The 23,835-nt window shown below is 44.8% G+C and overlaps 1 protein-coding gene across 3 annotated transcripts in view; it reads left to right on the top strand.

Moving 5' to 3' along the window:
- Nak (Numb-associated kinase) overlaps positions 1-23,835 on the top strand; it is a 99,654-nt gene that overhangs the window by 70,671 nt on the left and 5,148 nt on the right. For all 3 annotated transcript variants that reach the window (XM_077648056.1, XM_077648055.1, XM_077648054.1), the window contains one exon: positions 13,464-13,541. In XM_077648056.1, coding sequence (XP_077504182.1) covers positions 13,464-13,541 — 78 coding nt within the window. The remainder of the gene's footprint in view (positions 1-13,463; positions 13,542-23,835) is intronic.

Below are 23,835 nucleotides of genomic sequence, written 5' to 3'. Positions count from 1 at the left end.
CTTCTTTTACCTGCTGTGCAGGGGTCACCTTTAAAGGTGATCGTCTTATCCGGGAGTGCTTTAAAGAAAAGCGCTGTTTCGTCGGCGTTAAATATATTCGGAGCGTCGTACGCAGCTAGGTGTTCACGAAGCCCGGTGATCCGCCACTCCTCGATCCTGTCTTCGTCCACGGATGCTCTTTCGCCACACACACTCTTAAAAGTCAGATTGTGACGGCTTCTGAAGCGAGCAAGCCAACCTTCAGAAGCTTTGAACTCTTCAAGGTTCATTTTTGTGGCGAACCTTTCAGCCTGGGCACAAATTAATGGCCGACTCACAGGGAGGTAGGCCTCACGTGCGTTTCTAATCCATCGCATTACGGCTTCTTCGAGTTCCGGGTGGGCCGCAGTCCGCAGTCGTTTCCTTTTGTCACCGTAGGCTTCACTGTCAAACGCCTCCATAATGCTGTTTTCATTCTTCACGTAAGTGGCCAAGGTGGTTCTTTTAACATCATACTTGACCATCACGTCAGAGCGTGAAACACCATCCTTCAGCACCTTCAATATTTCCACTTTCGTGGCTAGGTCCTTCGCCTGGTTGTACTTCGGCCGCTTTGCCGGTGTCGCCATCGGAGCAGGACGCGATGGCGTGCCTGCGCGCTACGCACTCGAAAACAGCACAGTAAACACGCTGGCAAAGCACGCAATATCCAGAAAAGGCGTGTTAGGGTTCAATAACCGCGATCGTAGCAGCAAGAAACACGGGGCAACGACGACACACGCCAAAACGAGACTTGCTGAAGATAGGGTTAACACGACGACTGAGCACGACTGCAAGAGGCAACGAAGCACAAAGAAAGACACCGGGCGCTTCGGCCACTGCTAACCTTGCTTCCCTCGCCCTCTCTCGCACTGCTGATGACGATGACCGTACGGATGGCTTACGCTACATTCTTTTTTTCCAACTTTACAGTAGCGCCGCTCTTGGCGTGCCGTGCAACTAGGTCGAATTAACCGATGGGCGGTAAAATTTGTCCAAATTAACGAGAGTTTTGCCCCATAGACTCCTATATAATATATAATTGTAGGGACCATGCGTGCAGGTCAAATTATCCGATTGTCCGAATTAACGAGCTTTCACTGTAGTGCCACTTGGTGTGACACTACGAAAGCAAAAGCTGCGGAGACTGCTGCGTTTGTCACACAGAGGCACCGATCGCGCTGGAGCAAGGCACGTTGTGTCGACTGCGCTCACATGTTGCAGTCATAGACGTTCCTGTCATGGTGGCTCACATTTTTTTATCGTCATGAATCATACGCGTAATTCAGCCAAATTTCAAGTAGCACAGCTCTAGTTAATGGATAGTCGGCGTGGAGAGTTTGGTATATCAAGGTCGACCGTCGCAACATCTTCATTACATGGAGTTCACAAATACACACGCTTCAATGGGGGTGCCATTGGGGAATCGAGAAACTTCATAATGTCAAGGAATTTGCTACATTTGTCATTTGAGCACTGGTCTCCTTGGCCAATGTAGCACTTGCAACATGAGTGTAAATAAATAAAATGCCATGATTTTTCAGGTGAGCAACCGTGTTGTGGGCTTATCCTTGCAGGCTTCTTTTTCCTTCACCTTGTTGACCACACCGCACCATACCTCAGCAAAATCATGCATGCTCACTCAGGCTTGCTCATAAAGGTTTGGTCACACTCGCAGAGATGTGGGCTCACTCGATCTCATGAACTCACTTATTCAGGCTCACAACTCATTTGGGCTCTCTCTCATTTCGACTCGAGGCTCATTTGAACTCACTCACTCATCTCGACTCATGACTCATTTGGACTCACTCACACATTACGGCTCGCATTGGCATGAGAGTGCACTGCGTACTTTAATAAAAAGGTAGTACAAAAAAGAACGACCACAGGAGGAAGGCACCACAAACACGAACGCACTGCATAGTGTGGGCTCAAGACGTGTAAAAGGCGCGCGACAAAGGACTCCTGCCTCCCACACAAAGACATGGTGGAACTCTGTCAAAGCTTCCGACACATCCCAACACACCTTATTACCAACCCCACTTAATCTATAGGGACAAAATACCATCTTCCTTGCTTTCGCGGAATCCTCCTCTTTCGTTGCCCACAAATATTGCCAACCCACGTTGCCCTCAAGCGTCCTTGGTCGCAGGAGTACTCTATCCTCCCCTTCGCTGTCAGTAAAGGAGGAGAGGGAAATATAAGTGCTCACAGTCTCTGCGAAAACAAAGATCATGATCTGAGTAGCGAGTCCAGACTCACTCACAACTCGGATCATGATCTGAATATGAGCCTGAGTAGCCCAAGTGAGTTGACTCGTGAGAATCTGCCGACTTATGCGCAGCACATCTGACAAGTTTTCTGGTTTTGCTGAGAATATTACTGCAAATGCATTGTTAAGCTTGTTTTTCTGTTATTTGTTTTATTTCTGCCAGAATGAACCCTTTTCACTTCCTGTTTGCCACATGGGAAGTGACCAGAGCACTCTGAAATAAACATGATCACACACAGCTGTTTCTACATTGTTCAAAATGGTTATTGGTGTTTGACACCTTAGCTAAGATGTCTGGTATCACCTTTATATTGTGTGTGGCTGAGAGCAGCAGGCATTCTTAAAGGGACCGAACACTGAACTTTAAAGGGGACATGACAGCCTATTTTCATACATACCCTGCTTATCACCTTTAATTCCCAACATGTTAAATTACAATTTTCCCAATTTTCAGTTGATTCTGTTGTAAATATTTTTAAAACGAATTTTTTTCGTTTCTTTTGCGAACTGCTTGCTGGTCTGGCAACCTCTGATCGCTGACGTCATGAGCGCATACACGGCACGCGTCGTCTGCTGCGAGCTGTTCAGATGCTTGCATGCACACCGTAGACAGCGGTCGCTCGAAAAGTTTTTTCTTTTAGCCTACCGAAATAAAATGCATTTTCCGTGTTCTCTTTTGGGAAGCCTTCAACTTAGTACGCCAGCTGAGTGATCCTTGGGAAAGCGGACTTGCTCGATTGTTGAGGAAACAGAAATCGATGGACCCCTGCTTTATTATTTACGCTTAGAATCATGCTGTTCGTATGTGATGAGTGTGGTTTCTTTTGAGCGGTCAAGTGCTCCCGTATATGAAAAGTGGCACGTGCTGTGCATGCCTTCGCCGATGTGCGCCGTGAAAGCTGCGGCGTTTTGTAGCTAGCTACCAAGTTCTTGTCCGCTGTTCATTGCTCGATAATTAAACTCAAATTATCAAAAGGTGCACTGCAGTAACCTTGAGGCACGAAAGAAGCAGAGAAAAGTGCCAAGTGCGACGACTTCCGCGCTGCATGTACGCGTTTGTAAGTCGAACATACATTTCCTTCTACTCATAGAACCCTTTTGCAGGAACCAAGCCACTTGCAAAACCCTACGCGACTCGAATGCTTTCACTGTCCGCACCGATGAATAGTCTCCGCAGTCTAAATGAGTGCTTCGAAATAATATTACAGCATTTTGCTGTGCGTGCGCATTGTGCCCCAGGAGTGGGACGATTACAACTGCAGCCCCGCGCTGAGGTTGTTTACATGGCTGTGCGCGAACAGTACTGCTCGTTTGCGTGGCATAAAACGCCAGGTGGGTTATCCTTATCTTAAATATTACATAATCTTGCTCACAAATTGCACCTTTACTCATTTACACACCATGATAACACTGCAATAAGCGCCGATGATGCTATATCGCCTGTTTGGGAAACACTTCGCGTAGGATACCGGCGCTTTCCGCTAATTGTATCTGCTTTCTCTTATGTCACCAAAATTTAATTTTAGATCGGTTTAGCTAAAAATACATTCGGACATTAATTGAATTAATGAAAACAACCAGATTTGTTGTCCACAGTCGCCGCCGACGGCTGCTGCCAGCTGCCTTCTGCACATGCTATGCAGACCGAGTCACATATATCAGCACTTCCCCCTTATTGTACTCGCGTCCTGCTATGTAGGCAGTCGTCGCTTTGAGGGAACTGTAGCCAAAACTACGCTCAACAGCTATTTGCAGGCGCTAAAACTTGCGAATTCGCTCTCCGCAATCATTGAAATTGCACACAGGAATCCTGCGTACTCGCTAGGCCTCATCACGAAAGGGGCCGGCGGTCCACCGTCAACTGAAATTCAAGAGTATGGCAAAAGTTCCTCACTGATTAGTAACAGTGTGTGAAGATATGACATGTAGCCGCTTGTTTCGCTTTTTTCAATATGGATAAGGTACACAAGCGCAGTTTTTCCAGCCGTCGCCTCACCGGGCGTGAAGCTTTCGCTCGGCCGCACAAGCCCAGGCGACGGCAGCGAACAGCAGCGTCGTGCGGCGTTTTCTGCCCGTGTCGCTTGCCTCGCCGATTGGTTCTATGCGCAGGCACCGAATGAAAGCACATCTTCGCTGGTGCACGCACATCGAGCATGTCGCCGTGGCTAGAATGAGGTCCAATAAGTTTATAGAATATCATACCACCTAGTCCCCTACCACTCTCTTCTGGTTCCCACTAAGCTGACTCTTTAACATTACTACGATACGCGATCGTTGATCGTTTTGGCGTCGTCGTCGGTCTAGCGTGACAGACCAGTGCGTCAGCGACAGCATTTGCGTACCGATTAGCCCACCGACCGTCGATCGACGTTGCATCGGCCTATAGTGTGACCGGACCCTACCTATACTGAAGAAAAACTGTGTTACTGTTATTATTGCTTTTGCGGTACCAGTCACTCATATATGGGGGACGACTGCTACTTCGATCGCCCGCGAAAGTACAGGGGGTAAAGAGACCTCGCTGCGCATATTGCAGCAACGAGAGCAGACGACGTTGCTCCGTGCGTGTGCTAGTGACGTCACGAGAGCTTTCAATATGGCGGTCGCTGCCAATGGGAGGAGTCTCCCGGTCTCAATTTCGATTGTATTTTTTTGAAAATACAGCACGTCCAGGGCAGCCAAATTTCGGAAATTGAATCATAAGCTCTTGCATTAGTTACTGAAGCGGAAAACTGCAATATGAAGAACAACCATGTTATTGCCCCTTTAAGCACACAGTGTTTTTTGACACAACGGAAAGCTTGCTGTCTAAGGTGCTGGATTCTGCAATGGTTTTGTTGGTCGATTTTTTGGTAGATTTGGTAGAAGATTGTGTAAAAGATTTTTACCAAGAATTTTTCGATGGGTGCATGTGCCTTTTTTTATGTATTCCTATGCTGTAAACCATGATCAGCGAGCGCGATGGCGATTATTGCATGTCGCCAAGAGTGCTGTGCCAGAAACTAACATAAATCTTGCCCGCCAAACAGTAATTGGTCATTTTTAGTTCGACTAACATCCATTTTAGTTTCCACACCCAAAGCGGTTACAGCATAGTGATGTACTGCATCAGTGGTGCATACTGCATCAGTGATGCATACTGCATCAGTGAAAGTTTTAGTGAACCGTGGTAACGAAAGTTTTAGTGGATCGCGATAACCGCTCCATCCAAGAAATGCAGAACATTGTGGCACCATCTAGTGACAGAAGCTAAAAGCGCATTGTCAACAATGCAAAGGAAGTGCTGCCTTTCGTTGAAGGGCATACTGGAAAGTGTAAGCTATAATAAAGCATGACAAACACTCCTGAAAGAAAAAAATCACTATGCACTTAAAAGAAATTATTAGTGATGTTTTACTGAGGTGGTGTCTTGTGGTGAGATACACCGATAAAGGCGGGTTTCACTGCAAGATAGCTTTTTATGCAGTTTTCAATGCCAAATTAAAATTATAAGTCGTTATTTCTTCAATATTGGAGTGCTAAATTTTTACAATGATGCACAATATTTTCATTTCCGCCATAACCTCATGGCACATTTAGGTCAGTGGTCAGACCCTTTCACCACAGGGTGATTGCATGCTTTTGCTGGTATCGCCATCGCCTAATTGTTTGCCTTTTGGGCACAGATTTTCCCTATAAATTGTCTGAGCTTATTGTTAGCCTGATCATCTGTTGTCTACGGTTGTACCTGTTGTCACAATCATGTGGCAGTATGACTTCAGTGCTGCGAAATAAATTGGGAAGAGAAGGAATAAACGAGCACATGCACTGTGGTAGCAGTTCGAGGTAGTTAATGAACATAGGAATTGCTCCACGGTGCGAAAAGGTTTTAAATTAAATTGAGGACAGTGCAACAAGCTATTGAGAGGAAAATAAGTGTAATGTTGACAGATTAGAGGAGAGCAGAGTGGGTCGAGGAACAAGCGCAAATTAATGATATCCTAGCAGAAATCAAGATGAAATGGATATGGGCAGGGCATGTAACGTGAAGAGAACTGATGGTTACTTAGGGTAAGAATGGATTCCTGTTGCAGGGAGCGGCAGTCAGATGGGCAGATAAGATGAGGAAATTTGCAGGGATAAGATGGCCGAAAACTGTGCAGGAGAGGGTGAATTAGAGGTCAGTGATTGAGGCCTTTGTCCTTCAGTGGACGTAGTTAGGCTGGGGGTGATAACGATGGCAGTGTAGAACGAACGAGAGAAAAGCATGGGCACAAGAAAAGTGCTGACTGAAAACCGAACATTTCGCTACCAGCAAAATGGGAGGTGTAACAAAAAATGTAGGACACGAAAGACTGGAAGCAAAACAAATCAAATGGTGGGTAAATAAGTACGAAAGGGAAATGTGGGGCGGGTCCCACACACACAGTGCATTCCCAAACCACACCAACCACAGTACTCACCTATGCAGGGCACCCTTAAGGAGACAGTCAAGCCATAGGCACAGGGACTGAAAAATTGCGCTTATGTCTCGAGTTCACAGGGTGTCTACCAACTGGTGAAACCGGGCATTTGCAGGGAATTTTATATCAAAAGAACTGAAAGTTGGGCTACAGTTAAACGTGGATGTAACGAACCTCCATAGGGCAAATTCCTCGATGTAACGAAGTTTTTTAATTCCCCAACGCCGCCCCTATTGAAGTGCGTGTGTTTGAGACCTCCATGCGACGAACGCGCAGTGGCGGTTGACCTTGATATAAAGAACTCGATAAGCCGACCATCTATTAGCTTGTGCGGAATTATGAAATTTGGGAGAAAAGTTTCACGACGATAAAGCACGAACTGACATGAGAGGAATGCCAATGATCGTAACGAGCCATTACAGATGACTCAACGCGTCGTGCTTTAGCACCGCCGGTGCATATCCGTTGCTTTCGCTTTTGGAACGCCATATCACGTGGCACTACAACAGTTCTTGCTCAAAAGCAGCGAGAAATGATAGGGCATAACAAAAACTAAACTGCACGAGCAGTGCGCGCCCATCGCTGCCGCACGGTACGTTGCTCACGTGATTCCGGTGCCGAAAGCTCTTGCGCGTCGGGAGTGGGGATGGCTGAGAACACCAGCGACACTAGGCGAAGAGTCCGTTTCCTGGGGCAACAGTGGCGGGCAGACCGAAAGAGGGCGGCGTGACAGCACATGCGCTCTCCTCTAGCTCGACTGGTGCCCCCTCCTCTCCCACTCTCCCAACCCCACTCGTATTGGCGTTGTGCGAGCCGTGGTGGAGGTGACGGCGGCTGCTGTGGCAGTTGCGCTATCAGCGCATTTGCGGAACGTTCCTCCGTGTTTATGACTTCGAGTAATGGAGTTTTCTGTAAACATTTTGAAGGTGATTTCACCTACATTTATTTCTTATTTTGGTTTCCTTTCTGCATTGTCCTTTTGGGTCTTCTTACAAAAACTGCATGTAATGAAAACCTGGATGTAACGAAAAATCCCGGACTTTTTTCAACTTCGTTATATCCAGGTTTAACTGTAGTTGCAAGTTTTTATTTTAACTCCTTGTTTTCTATGTTGCATCTGCTTATGCAAATGAAATTTGTTCTGTTTAGATGCAGTCAGCCCAAAAGAAAAGCACAGGTACAAGAAACTATGTTAGCTAGGTTTTATTTCTTTAAAAAATAAGTGTGCACATATACCGTATTTACACAATTGTAAGTCGACTCGAATGTAGGTCGACCCCCCCAAAATCACATTTCCGAAAAATAATTTGAAAAAAAACTTCCGAGGTTGTTTAAGCATGGCCTTGAATAGTTGAACGCAATAGCATTATCCAGCAGCCACCGTTTATCGCCAGCTGCTATCGGCTGCCGCGCGCGGTAGTGCCCGTGGGCACATTCCAAAACGAAAATGTCTTAGTCACTGGACTACTTGTCCACACTTGCGCCATCGTCCTCACTAGCGCTGCCATAGTGATCACTGCTGCGGTCCCACAGCACGTCGTTCTAACGTCGTCGTCCAGCGAAATCCCGCACTTCGCAAACAGCCACATCACGACATCGCTTGGAACAGCTGAAAATTTTCCTCGCTGTAGCTGCCACACCTGTGTCACCCGTTGCGAACATCGAACTTGCGCCCGGTGCGTAGCTGTTCGTTTCTGTAGGGTAAAAAATGGCAGTCATCATGAATGTAGCCGTGAACGAGCGCTGGTCGCTTGCCGGACCTGGAGCACAAATGCAGCAACCGCAGCCAGCAGCCACGTGTGGGGTGCCAGTTTGCTGCTTATCAATAGCCGCCATCGGCCGCCACCGCCCGTGGGGAGGCGTTGTCAGATTTTCGCGTTGACATAGCAGCTGCTCAAGGCCAGCACCAAGAGCGATGCGACGGAGCCATGCAGCAGAAATGTAACCACGCTGTAGCATGCCTGATATCTCGTTTCTCTCCTTTGCTTATAGTGCGATGTTTTCGTTTCGATTGTAAGTCGACCCCCCACTTCAGATTTTCAAATTTAAAAACATGGGTCGACTTACAATCGTGTAACTACGGTATGTGTTTTAGGAGTACTGGGTAATTCCCTGTAAAACTGGCCAAAAGCAATTTGCTGGTCCGTCTTCATCAGTACAAAGGTGCTCTGCATTTCTTGCATTGCAGCCTTGTTTGCCAATTGCATTTTGGCATCTTGCAATGTGGAGCAATTGTTTTCAGGCACTTTCACTAGAAGATGATTCACACCGTCATACCTTATTGCATCCAGAATGTCTGACGCTCTCTCGGACACAGCAGTGGCGGAGGTTCGCCTTGCCTCTTTGTCTTATATGGTGTTCTCTGCTCTCATGAGACCAAGACCAAGGGCAAACTGCAGTTGGAACTCTGCAAGATGAATTTCCAAACCCTTTGCTAGTGAACAACATGCCAACTTCAGATAGAGCAGTAACCTCGCAGTCCTGATAACGCACGTGGACACACGTGACGACAGTCACTCCCCTAACAGAGCTCTCGCAGCGCTATTGCAGCAAAATTTGGATATGAGCAAGGGCATCTATTGCTGTTGTTGGAATAGGGAAATTAATGAGTGAGTGGAAGATTGGGAAAACATGTACTTAAGAAAAGGCAAGCACATTTCCGTGTGACGACTTCTGGAGGACGCCATGTTTTCTGCTGTGCTGCTGCTGTTGTCACAGCACCTGTTCCCACCTAGGGAGGCTTTTATGAAATGTCCATGCGGTGTGAATATTTGATTTTAGTTTGGGAGCTTTGTTTCATACAGGATTTGGATACTTGTGTTACTTTTTGGCCACATATGTGGATGCTGGTATACAAAGGGTTAAATGATATCAACGCAAAGCCCTGTTCAGTTTTCGCACTGATGTCATTGAAAATGGAAAAAAATTTTGCAAGTCTGCGAGTTCGTATTTTCTGACTTTCTTCTAGCTGTTCCAACCATACGGGTTGGAAAATTGCGGTTGTCCCAACTTGCCTGTCATCACTGCAGGCAGGGGCTGGTCTGAGTGAAACGCATTGTGACGCTAACTCTGTCCTCCCATTCATTAGCACCTTCACCCCTGCCCCCTGCAATCCTTAACTGCAAGCGCTTCAAATTGCAATGGATGACTGACTTCCTTCCATCGCTTATGTTGTAACAGTGTAACGCTACCAGTGCCACTATGCTACCAGTACCACTACCATTGTACCACCATCTCAGAAGTGTTTTACCGGTATCAGTTGCCTCATAATCACATAATTGCCTCGGTGTAATGTAATGACACACATACGACCAAGTGGAGTTTAATGTATAAGGTGAAAAACTTCTAACCTTATCGATATTTCGAGACATGCAAGTTAATGATTTATTCTAATGGCAACATCACTAAGGGTTCTAAGAATCTCTGGCTCCGGACAGGCCGCCATTGGAAACTGAGCCTGGCAACGTTCTAGCATTAAAACCTTATCCAGGAGGCTAGTCTAGTAGTGCTGTTCGAGGAACTAGTAGGTATTAAATGAGACGTCATGAGGCTTAGTGAGGTTAGGAGGACAGAACAGGTGTATACAATGCTAAAGGGTGGACAGACGAGACAGACGGATTAGCGGACAGACGAGAAATAGGTGTGTGATTCCTCATCAATCAGGATATAGCTGTCAACAGAGAGGAATTCTATAGTATTAATGAGAGGGTGGCAGTTTTCGTAATTTGGCTTAATAAGAGGAACAAACTGAAGGTGGTACAGGCATACTTGCCTACATCTAGCCAGGATGACCAGATTGTCGAAAGCTTCTATGAAGACATGGAGTCGGCAATGAGCAAAGTAAAAACATGGTACACTGTACTAATGGCAGACTTCAGTGCCAAGGTAGGCAAGAAGTAAGCTGGAAACCAAGAAGTGGGTGACTATGGCATAGACTTTAGGTATAGCAGAGGGCAGTTATTAGTAGAGTTCGCAGAGAGAAATAATTTATGGACCATGATTACCTTCTGCAAACGGGAGATTAATAATTGGACGTAAAAGAGCCCGAATGGTGAGACTAAAAATGAGGCTTAATACTGTTTGCTCACCCTGGCATTGTGCAGGATGTGGAGGTTCTTGGAAGGGTGCATTGTAATGACCACAGGATGGCAAGGCCTCGAATCAGCCTGCACTTGAAGAGAGAATGGAAGAAACTAGTCAGGTGGAAGCCCATTAACGAGTTAGTGGTAAGAGGGAAAGTAGAGGAATTCAGGATCTTGTTGCAGAACAGATATTCAGGTGTGCCTCTGCTTAGCGAGTCGCATGGTTTGCCTGTCCTCCGGGGCCTCAAGGTCAAATGCGCATCAAGATTTACCTTGGGAGACATGCAGTAATAGAGCTTTCGCTCTAATATCAAACAGCTGCATAGCCACCGTAGCCCCCCATAAAGTCAGCGATAAAATTCTATTAAGGAGTAGTGTCAGGCAGTGAGACATGATCTCGTCAATGCTATTTACCACATGTTTACAGGAGGTATTCAGAGGCCTAGATTCGGCAGTGTTGGAGGCAAGAGTTCTTGGAGAATAGCTTAATAATCTGCGATTTGCTGATGTCATTGCCTTGCTAAGTCACTTGGGGAATAAATTGCAAAGCATGATTAATGACTTAGGCAGGATGGTCAGAACGGTGGGTCTAAAAATGAATGTGCAGAAAACCAAAGTAATGTTCAACAGCCCTGTAAGGGAACAGCAGTTTACGATAGGTAGTGAGGCACTAGTGATGGTTAGGGAATATGTCTACTTAGGGCAGATAGGGACCATGGATCCAGGTCACGAAAGTGAAATCAATAGAAGAATAAGAACTGGGTGGAGCAAATTTGGCAGGTTCTTTCAGATAATGAATGTAGTTTACCAATATCCCTCAAGAGAAAAGTGTATAACAGCTGTATTTTACCAGCACTTTCCTATGGGCCAGAAACTTGGAGGCGAACAAAAAGGGTTCAGCTTAAATTGAGGACAACGCGGCACACTATGGAAAGGAAAATGATAGGTGTAATGTTTAAGGGACAGGAAGAGGGCAGAGTGAGTCAGGGAATAAACACAGGTTGATGACACCAGAGTCAAAATCAAGAATGAATGGTCTTGGGCAAGGCATGTTGGGCAAGGCAAGATAACCGATGGTCGGTAAGTGTAATGGACTGGATTCTAAGCTAAGGCAAGCATAGCAGGGGCCGTCTTAAAGTTAGGTGGCCAGATTTGCTGGGGACGTCAGAAAGTTAGGTGAGTGGATTTCTGGGCATAAGTTGGCCTCAGCTGGCACAGGGCAGGGTTAATTGGAGAAATATGGGACATGCCTTTGTCCTGCAGTGTCCATAGTCAGGCTGGTAATGATGAATGGCAACATCAGGATATGTGGGTTTAGTAGTGATTCGACATTTTTGAAGGTTTTTATATTTGCAGTTTGGATTGGCCTGTTCCAAGTGATGCACACTTGGCCTACTGTGTACTTTGCCGGAAGCAGTTCTCACTCAGCAACATGGGAAGACGAGCTGTGACAAGCATGCAAAAAGCATGAAATGCCGACGAAGTCTTCCTGTGGTTGTGTGACGGCATTATTTGAGACTTTGAGAAGGAGAAAAATGGTTAATGTTAATGCATAGAAACTGCGTTTACGATGCTTCCAGTGTCACTGTTTGCCATTGTGACTTGGTTGGGGAATTTTAAATCAGTCTGAGGAGGAAACCTAGAAAAATCGGAGGACTTGTGAATCTCATTCTGGTAGACGCCCTGGTTAAATAAATGATTGATGTCTCATGCTGTCCCCTGTGAAATCCTCTAGTTGCGTTCGTTGCACACTAGTTACAATGTCTCAACCATTCAGCATTGTAAAAGCTTTCTCATCTCTAATGTCTCCCAGCAACTTCATGCATTATCATTACCTCTGCAGCAACCACGCGCAGCTGAATCTGCCTTCCCGTTACTCCTTGACCCACATTCCTACTTCAGTCCCTCGAGGGATTGAGCTGTGGAAGTTGTTACTGATTGGCTGAAGCATCGAAAGTGGATGTGGTGCTCAGCTGCAATCTAAAGCATCATTAGACCAGTTGTGAAACAGTAATGTGTGTTTTGGTACCGCAACGCTCTCGGTTTGGTGGCTCTGTTTCTTGCTGTATGGCCTCCAACACTGCATTCAAGGATACAGTATTGGGAGCATCAGAGGCATTGTCAGTTATGGAACAGTCATTTGTGATGTCAAATCAGTTTGCAAAATTATGTTTACAGGTGCATATTATCAGGATGATAGTAATTTTATTAGTACATACAATGTTGTTTAAGTAGGTTGGGCTTTTAGTTCGAAATAGTGGTCTCTGCGACAAAAGTAAGATTAACACTTTTATCCACTGGTGCTGATGAAGTAACTGCACCACTGCACTTTTCATTGCAGCTGAGAGCCACAAGCATTTCCACTGCTTCAGCATGTAGGTGAGCGCTGCAGGTCAGTTAAGGAATCGAATGTGGGCCCATGCTCAGCTAATCACCTTGCAAGTTGAGCGCAGAAGGTGCTCATCTTGCAAGAGTGCTTGTTTTCCAGAACACCTGTTCTGTATTGAGGTTCTAATGTCGGAATTGCAAAAAAAAGAAAAGTGGATGGCTAAGGTGCCATCAGGGTCTGCTCGTTTTTCAGATGCGGTTTTATGTGCATCTTAATTGTGAAAACTGTCATTTGAATACACAAGGTACCCTTTTCTGCAGGAAAGCCAGGGCGTGCAAGGAACTCTTCTGGGAAGACAGCATTGCATCATCTGTCAGCTGTTCCATCTCAGCCTGGAGGTAATCCTTGGCACTAATTACTCCAACCATCACCGCCACTGTTACTGCCGTGACTGCTGCAACTACCACTACCACCTCTTCGCATGGGTGCTGTTGGTTTATTGTTGGCACTTGTGGTTGCTATAGCTTGCATTGTGGGCAATAGAATAGTTTAGTGCTGTACTACAAGGCTAAAGGATACAAATTTGTGCAGGAGAGTACAGTGAAGTCTAGACAATCTGAATTTCATTAATTAGAACTGGTATTCATGTTCCGTTAGTCATGTTTGTTTGGATGTACTACACCTTCCTTTAATTCAATTACTTCAACATGCAGTATTGTTAATTTGAACAAAACTTGTGTTGACGCGTACCACTGCTCACAAAAATGATATGGTTAAGACTGCTTCAGCATGTTACTAGCTAACATGGCATTATGCACTGATGCCAGGTGTGCTATAATGGGCAACTGCTGAAACCCATGAAGTGTCAGCTGTGCAAACCAGTATTCCTGTGTAAAAAAAATCAGCACACCTCGGAAGAACATGGGTGACAGGACAGAGTTCATATGTAGAAGCAAATACATATACTACTGCAAAAAGTGTGCTGTGCACACCTTATGGAGCATCCAAAAGTGGAGCATCCAAGAGCGTTCAGTATTGTGTGTTCCTGAATTTCATATTCTAGTCACCAAACCAAAATCATACTCTTGAGAGCGTAAGAAACTTAAAAATCTAACGATTGGAAACAGCCAACATGGCAGCGCTGGCTTTTGTCATTGGGGTCAAAAGGTGCTTGGAATTCAAAACCAGTTTCAGCTTCAGACACTTTAATCAGTTTTAACTTGAGAATGCAGCAAAAGCTGTGCCTTCTAATGCACCCACCTCAAAATAGTGTACATCTGTCTGGCATTCGGCGCCACCCAGTTTCGTGACGTTGCTGCACAGTGGCCAACTGCTGCACAGTGGCTGCACAGTGGCCGCTCGCGCTTTGCAATGCGCTGTTGTCTCGATTACCGGTTTGGCAAGCCCGCTACATGTATTTTGTGCAGTTCATCGCGAATTCTGTAGAATGTACTTGTTACGTAGTTGCGGTAAGCATTGTGAAGGGAAGACTGCAGTGAGCTCCAGAGGCATCCCATTGAGTCAGCTTATCTCACCATGCACCAACGCCTCTGGCTATGCGACGGTCAGGCTTAAATCATGCCATTCCTCATGGATGCCAGTTAGCATGCGCATTGCAAATCTGAGTCGTCCATATTTGCATCGTGTGTATGCGTGTGTTCTGTGTGCTACGAAGTGGGAAAAGCGTGCAAGTGGCATAGTCATAACATCGCAGCAGACGGACGAATTCCAGTGACTGCCATCATCGCTGCATTGCCACAGCTAACCCTTCATACTGATGGGCTTGGTGTCCAGACAGTAGTGTGCATATTGCGATGTTTTGAACTTGAGGAATGCCTAACTATTTAGCGTTGATCCAGCACCTGCTCAATGCAGGCCGTAAATGCTCCAGGTGTGTGAAAACTCACAACTGCTGCTCTAAAGAGAAAAAAAAAGACAACATAAGAATCAACAAAAGTGCTGTGTAGCATTTTAGTGGCGAAACAGACGCTACGATCGCAAAGAGACGGCCTACGTCTGGCCAGTTTCATTTTTCACTTCACCACCTCACATTGGAAAATGCAAAAAAAAACTAAAACCAGAAAGATGGTGTTATAGAAGCAAACTAGATGGCGCAGCGTGTCCAAGAATGCAGACTGGAAATTTTGGCGGCAGGTTCAAAACGTCTGTCATAGATAACCGATGGTCTATGACGAGGTAGCCAAAGAGTTAAGTTTACGGAACTTGAGATTTTTTCAACGAAATAGTGATGGTCGAGGAAACACTGGTTCACTTGGTGTGGAATGACCCGCAACTTTCAATGTTGATTTCAGAACTAATTTTATTTTAAGCTTGCATGTATAAATCTTCAGTATTTACAATTAGGAGTCATCCCTCGCCCATTAAATAACTAAGAAGAAAGTGCACGAATTTTGGATGTCTGCATGTTTGCTAAGGTCTGCTACGTGTAATGCTATGTGTAAAAGGTATGCTACATGTAAAAGCCACTAGTACCTTTAAAAATAAGTTATAAATTTACCATGCATATTTACTTGACCACTGTTTTTACAGCAATCAACTTCAAAAATTGTTAAAGATATCTGTACAGAAATGAAGAGCTTTGTTGCACTTTACAATGGCTGGGAGTCGTGCGCAACAAACAGGATCATTTTACTTTCGTTGGTTATGAAATAGTGCAGATTGAGTTACAGCAACTGCACGAAAAGTGATAGCCGAGAAAATCAACCTTAAAGTTTATTCCCGCGTTTCCCTTTATCGCCGCATTTGCTTTTGCTTTTGGTCAGCGAAATGCGGCACTGCAACAGACTCAAGTTCTGATGTTCTGATCTCTCCTGTTCATAGTGATACTAAGATCATAGCGCTCTGTCATCAGAAACCCACAGAATTTTCAGTGCACTAGGATCATCGGAAGCGCTATTTGTTGATATAATTTTGGACAACCACACATAATAAAAAGTTGTTTTCTATATTTGTAGTGCATATTTTGCTATAACTTTTTTAAAGACGAGCATCCAACAGTTACAGAAAAAAAAAAATGAGAAATTGCAAATTTTGACCGCATTGGCCATTTCATTGGCCGCATTCCCCCCTTAACACACTTTGCCACAAAAGTAGCTACTGCTCGCCCCTAAAAGTATTGTTGTTAGGACAAGGAAGAACTTTTTCAAGGACTGTCAATGATCCGATGCTTCTGGAAAGCAGATTACAAAAAGCCAGCTGCTCCTGGTGCTGCGAGCCTTTTTTTTTTTTTAAATCAAGGTTTATTGAATCCAGAATTGCTACAACATGTAAGCTATACAAGTTAAAGGGACACTGAGGAGAAATTGAAGTTGGCTTGTATCGATAGAACAGCAGCTCCTGATCACAAAAACGCCACTCTAACTGAAAACAAAGCTCTTGTAATGTAGAAAATAGCAAGAACCAAAATACAGGTATCGCCGCCACAGGCCAATCTCGCAAGTACGAGCGTGATGACTTCCTAGGACAAGCGGCGCCACCTTGGAGGAATTTTCCTTACTTCATGGACGGCGTGAATCTCTGAGGCTGGCAAAGGAAGGTTGCGCACCGCACCGCTAGCCGGCAGAAATCACGGAGTCTGCGTTTACGTCACGTGTCACGTCACTCCGTTCTGAGACGTCATAAGAGTTGCCGTGACGTCATAAGAGGTCCCGGAGTTTGAATCAGAGCGGCGGGAAAAACTTTTTCATCTTCGAATCCAAATTTGTTTGAAATAAATGCATCTTTCGTGCCCAGACAAGCGGCAACGAAGCTATGAAATGCCGAACTATCAGATTTTGCTAACAAAAAAAAATCGATAGAGCTCTCCTCAGTGTCCCTTTAAGGTCCCAAAGTCAAAAGACTGTAATGGGACCCATCAGCAGCAGCTGATCTGGTAGGCTCTGCTCACACATTCCCTGTTCAAAGATAAGTGACTTATCAATCAAGGTAAGCGAAGGCCTAAGCGCAGAACTGCTCACAAACATACTCGCGTAACAAAAAAAAATGATGCAAGATTCACCTATAACAGGAACTTTCGCTAAGGCGCCTGTGAAGCATAATTGCACAACAGCAAACTTTGCAATCTGTTCAAAGCTAGCCGTGTTTACATATTTTGGATTTCCTTTAGTAGTATAAATAGGTATCGTATGCAGTTCTCTCATCCGGTAGAAGGTTCCTCAGAATATTTGCAATGTTTTGGCATTGTTGCGGTCTTCACGGTTTCGCCCATGCTGTTGCCATCGTCTTTGTAGTTATAGATCCTGGCAATCACGCGATAGGTGGATGTGGAGCAAGAACCAGACCTTCACTCCACAACAGTCTGTGCGCATTTTTGACTAATCTGCTTGCTAGTCATTAGGAGGCATGATGGCTTATACGGAAGGTTACATTTACAGGTGAAGCACTGTTCATGCATTGTGTTGGCAGTTTATCAGAGCGGACACTGCGGATGACATGGTGGCTGGCGTCTGTTCATGACTGCACTAGAAACATTTAAACATGGCAGTAGTTGTTGCTGGGAGGGTCTTCACGGTCTCAATGTCAGTCGCTTATTTTGAGATAAAAAAAAGCATCTAGAGCACTGGAACTTCCGGAATACAAAACTGCAAAAGATTGGATGACCATGTCATTACCCCTTTCAAGTTGTGCATATGCATTTGTATTTTATGACTCGCACTATGGCAGGTTTACGCAGAGGTGATTGAACTCGTTGCATGCTTCTATGTGGTTTGTCTTGCATACGTGTCCTTGTTTACATTTCTAATCAGTCTCTTGGGTGCGTAATCTGCAGTGTGTGCTTCTCAGGCTGCATGTTAGCATTTCAGTTATACTAACCGGACTTGAAGCCCCACTTCTCAAGTTGGTATTGCCTTTTTAGAAGTAGCATAGTCATCACTGTCACCTTGTCACAGCCTCCAAGAACTAGACACTCAGCTCGCCCAATCTTCTTACCCTTCCACAAAGAAAAAGCTACACTAGTGCTTTGAGAAAACACCTTGATCATTTTTGTTGTCTTGTTCTTGTGCTGTTTGTTGTCCGTGAGCTTGTGCTCCATCTTCGAGCTCTGCATTGACTGGCCATTTAACCCGTTACCACATGAATTTTTATTTTTAGTTAAAAAAATTAGTTAGCTCCATTTGAAACGAAAAGACCCATACCAACCTTAGTTTTCAGAAAAACTATCTCGTTGCTGCATTTTAGCAAAATATTTTCACGTATCATATATGATGCGCCATGCAGCTAAGGGTACTTTTTGTGAAATTATGAAACTGCTTTTAAACAGCCATAACTGAACAAGAATTACAATACTAAAGTGCAGAATGGCAATTTTTTTAAAGGAAAGCATTTTTTTAGATCCAGCCGGACTAGTCCCATAAAATGCGTGATTAATAGCACTTGTATTGCTTCTACATCTCTGGCATTTGTTTCAATGCACTCTCAATGCAACACCTGAAGGTTGGGGTGTCTTGAAGCTGAGTACCATTGTTCATCCTAGTCACACCCAATAGAGCATGCACTGAGGGGTGGCATATAGTGCATCCGTCTCACCAGGCAAAACAGTAAACTGTCTTTGTGTAAGCGGCCGTCAAAAGCCGGCAGCTGCGCGAAGGGGGCCACGCGATTGTCTTGCTGAGCGCTCTTTTTTTTTTTTTCAGTTTAATCGTGCAGCTTGCTTTCTTTCATTGTGTATCCCTGTTCAGCATTATCTAGGAATAGGCTAACACTAATGGTGTGTTTTCTTGCTGCGCTGTGATTTTTCCGCGCAAATTTGTCATTGCTTTGAGTGCCGTTGGGAAGTGAAGTTATCGGCTTAGAGTCGATAACTTCTAATTGCAATTTCTAGCTCAATAGCACACGTAGAGCCCTACTTTTTTATGTACACATAATATCATGGCTCATAGCTGGAATGTAAAACCACATTTTGTTGGTAGACCATGTCACAACCCTTTTAAGGGGGGATGAGGGTCTTGAAAACTTTTTTTTTATTACTTAACATATCTTCCTGAAAATTGGCATGCAGATATATCTTTGAATGCTAATCCCAAATATATATTCAGATTTTATATATCTCATCTAGAAATGAAGATATGGCAAAATAATTTATGCCATTTAGGTCTTTTCTTACGGGCCATTATGGTGGTTTCTTAATTAAAAAAACTAGTTTTAAAGTAATGCTGTCATTCTTAAGGGCCCATTGCACATCCTAAAGCTAAAGAAATTTTTAAAAAGTCATCACATAGGTCATGAATGAATAACAAAGTAGGAAAAAAAAACAATGTGGGAGTAATTAGCTTACATCTGACCTAATTGCTAGTCTATTGGGTTTAATGAAAATTGGAAAGCTTTAGGATGTAGCTGAGGTGTTGCTGAAAACAATGATACCTACTTCAATAAAATCAGTCGATGCAAACATTATGAAAAGTTCCGTAAGGCAAAGGCATTTGATCGAAAAAGCAAAGCTGAGAAAATTGCATTCAAAGTTTTGCTTACTCTGCCATTTTTGTTTACTGATCATATGGAAAAATTTAATGCTTTAGCATGCCGCCCAGTCATTGCTGAACTCAATAACACCAAATTTACAGAAATCTGTTCATGTAAAGATTATGAAAACCTCTGTATTGCATTGGCACTTGACAAAAAAAAAGCTCAGAAATTCACTTGCTATTTTCTTTGAATCTGCCACACATTCACAAAAGTCCTGGGCAGTAGTCCTGGGTGCTGTCAGGCTTGTGCTTCTTGGCCATCCTCTTCTTCACCTTTTCAGCATTGGTGTGACCCTTAGCAGACCTGCACAGCCTCTGTTTATCTTTTTCAAGGCTCCTACCAATGAGGCAGCTCCCAGGCCTGTAACCGAGCTGTGCTGCAACAGCTCTGCTGGTTGTTGCCATTCCTTAATTGAAGCGAGAAACTGCTTCTTGCGAGGTTAAAAACAGGACAGTGAGGAGTGTCTAATGCGAATGTTCAAGCTTCAGCTTAGAGCGCACAACGTCTTGGCGCTCTGCCAAGTTCGCCGAGCCCCCCCCCAGGAGCTCTCCTCAAAATATATATAAAAAAACAAATGTTATCAGCGGCGGCAGCGGCTTGGCACGCTGCCAAGGTCCACGCTGCGCGTGCTTGTAGAAGCGTTAAGCACGCGAGCTCGGTTCAGCCCGGTCAGCCGCGTCTGTCTGCACGAAGCGAAGCGGCGTGCGCAAACGCCGAAGTCGATGTTAGGCTTAGGTCAGCGGCTCGGCCGCTTCCGACGACACGGAATTCGAAGCGGCTTGCAGCGTATCAAAAGTCGATATTTTCCACGGGCTTAGTCCAGGCACATCCACCGGCACTGCAGAGACTTGCGGTAACACCGAAGTTGACGGCGATCGGCATTGTCCAGCCGCGTCCACCGGCGATGCTGGCGTCAACAGGGTTTGTTCAGCCGCGTCCACCGGCGAAGCTGTTGTTGGCGAGCTCAGTCCAGCCGCATCCACCGAGGGTACAGCAGCTTGCGGCATCACCGAAGCTGCAGTTCTCGACGATGCAGCGCTCTACTTATTCCATGCGCGTCTCTTTTTGCCGACTGCTTTTCGCGTGCTTAATTTCAAGCGCGCGTCTCGGGCCATCGTGACACACGGAACAAAGACACCAGGCAGGCAAATACACGCAAAAGCACGAAATTCGAGGCTAAAAGAAGCGATTCAATAGCCAAAATATCTACAATAACAATAAGGAAAACGGCAGAACGAAAAATACTAGGAAACAAAGAGGAGCGCGAAAAATGACGGGCATGCAGGCGAAAGCAGACGACGGGAAGGAGCCGTACAACGCGGCCGCAGGGGGCAAAGCATGCGTCACGGCCAATCAGAGGGCTGCGCCTCGAGGAGGCGCCCGTTTTACCCAATCGGCGACCGTCTCGCGACGCTTTCCCCCTTGCGAACGGGTGCTGATAGCTCCGCTGTGCGAGGGTCTACAGCTTGCCGAAAGGCGCCAAATTGGAGAGCGGGAAACCAGCTTTCAAACGAGACCAAGATGGCGCTGATCGGTTCGCGTCGCGCGGAGCTACGGCAGCTTGAAAATGGGGAAAACCTTCGCGCTTGGCGTTCAATTTCAGCTCACCGACGTTTCTAAATTGCCGTTTTTTTTCATACTTTGAGCTCGAATTCAGCTAAAATATTTTGTAGAGGCATAGTTGGGACATTAAAGACTTCAAAATCGCAATTTTTGAAAATTGCCATTTTTGACCATTTTTCGCGATTTCAAGACCCACGTCCCCCCTTAAACAAGCTGTAATTAATACACCATTCATTTAGCCGCCGCGGTGGCTGAGTGGTTATGGCGCTCGGCTGCCGGCCCGAAAGACACGGGTTCGATCCCGGCCGCAGCGGTCGAATTTCGATCGAGGCGAAATTCTAGAGGCCCGTGTACTGTGCGATGTCGGTGCACGTTAAAGAATCCCAGGTGATCGAAATTTCCGGAGCCCTTCACTACGGCGTCTCTCATAGCCTGAGTCGCTTTCGGACGTGAAACCCCCATAAACCATAAAATACACCATTCTGCCATCCGTCATGTGGGCAGGCCATTATTATTTTTTCCTTCAGCCCACCCTAATGATTATAATACAGGTTACATGGAGCAGTATTTGCTGCTGTTTGTTGAAGAAGTGTATTTGGTGGCTTATGTTGCAATTTCAGTGTCATAATGTCAGTTTCAAGTCATGTGTAGAGTGATTGCATGTTGGTATGTAAAAGAAATTCCTTTTCACTTGTTATCCAAAGTTTACATTTCTTCTTGGTCTTCATAACACTCAATGAAGTCCACGTGCTGCTGTCATTCTCGAGGAAAACCAGACTGTCTGCATCATTAGTGCTGTTTAGCTAAAACAAACAGCTTAGTGTTTGACCACCATGTCACTTGCTAGGAGTCTGTTTCTAAAACATACCACTTGTTTAGGACCCTGTTCCTGACTGAAAGAATCGTCTTCCTCCTCTCCCAGATAATCACTAGTCATTGGAAGCTTGCCAGCTTTAGCAGGTAATGGAGTAGCATTATTCTTGCATTTGGAAATGTGCAGTTAAGTTGTGTTGCTGGCCTGTGTCTCCTTCCCCCCCCCCCTCCGTTTTTGTTTTCTTTAGGATGCAGTGTTGTGAATGCTGATGCAGAGATGCTTATGCTGTGGTTGCAAAGCTTGGAATGATGAGCTCTGTTGTCCTGCGGTGCTTTTGATGACTTAAGTTTCTTGTGTGCAACTGTGCGAGCCTCATAGAATGTTGGACCAGTTGGTTAGCCTGGTTGAGTGATGTATTGAATGCATTATTATAAGGTGAAGCATGGGAGGAAAGATGGGACAAGCGCTTCTTGTGTCCTTCTTTTGTGTTTTTTTTTTCTGCGATCACCATGGCACTAAGTGTTCTGTGAATGCCCTAATGTATGTCCAGGCATTTAAAGCATAGCATAGCATGGCGTAGCGTAGCACTTTCTGAGAAGTTCATATACAGTACTCCCAAAGATTTTGCTATCAGTTTTACGTTCCCACTTGGAGGGTGATTGTGAACAAAGCAAGGACAATGGTGTTAGTAGGCTCTTGCTCAGGATCATATAATGGACTAGTTGGTGTTCTTCCTCAGATTCACATGACACTAAGGACATATACTTGTTTTGCTGCTGTGCTCACTCCTACTCACTAAAGCACCCGTCTTGTTTATAATGGCATGGACTGCCTGCCAATGTGATCCTTGGAACCAGCCAAATGATTGTCAAAGAACAGAGCTATAGATTAGCTCATTTACAGCAAAAAAAAAAATTAAAGGGATCAGTGTGCATTGCTTACTACTGTTGGGTTATGCTTGGTGTGCATGGTTGTTTCAAGTTTTTCATGGAATGCTGCATGTACATTCTGAAACCTGTGCCTGTCAGAGCATTATGCAACATGCATGCAGTTTGCATGTGTATCTCGTCACTTGTGTGCTTATCTGTTGTCTTTGATTTTTATAATAACTACTAGTATGCACGTTCTGCAAGTTCTAAAATATGTGTTGAATATTCCGTATCTGCATGGCATATGGGCTTGTAGACAATACCTTAATTTTGCATTACTTTCTAAATCATCCCATCGGTGTCCTAAATAAACACTTATGGAGATTGTTCTGTACAGTGTCTGTCCTCGCCGCCTAAGGTGCATTTTGTCACACACATATAGCCTCCTAAGCATGGAGGAAGTTTGAAGGCACAAATTCTTAACTGTGCAGTCTCTGCCTGCCTTCAAATGATAGTAAGTACCCTAAAATTTTCTTTTTTTTAATTTGCTTTGTTTGCATTGCAAAGCCTTTTCATGTTCTGCTCTAGCTTCTCAGAGTAAAAAAAGTTTGTCTCAGAATGTCTTACTTTTCTTCTTAGCTCACATTTCTTTAACTTTTTAGAAGTTACAAAATAAATTTAAGCCCAATCCCTACATACTGCATTGCTTTCCTGAATACACAAATGGAGCAGGTTACTTTAAGACTCCTGTCGGTCTGCTTGGCGCAGTGTACAGTTTGTACTACTTCTGTTTTTAAGTGTCTGCTCCTCTATATTCTCGTACAGAATCTTAAATAGAAACTAAGGCTATACCAACTTCTATTTATGTGGTAATAACATATATGTAGTAACTGGCCATATGTGTCTGAAATTATTAACTTTTAAAATTATCTGTTAAATCCTGACCACATTTTTAGTGTGGCG

The sequence above is a fragment of the Amblyomma americanum genome, chromosome 1, assembly GCF_052857255.1.
Source record: "Amblyomma americanum isolate KBUSLIRL-KWMA chromosome 1, ASM5285725v1, whole genome shotgun sequence".
In the NCBI taxonomy this organism is placed as follows: domain Eukaryota; kingdom Metazoa; phylum Arthropoda; class Arachnida; order Ixodida; family Ixodidae; genus Amblyomma; species Amblyomma americanum.
The sequence above is the reverse complement of the archived record's forward strand: the minus strand, read 5'-3'. Positions and strand labels throughout refer to the sequence as shown.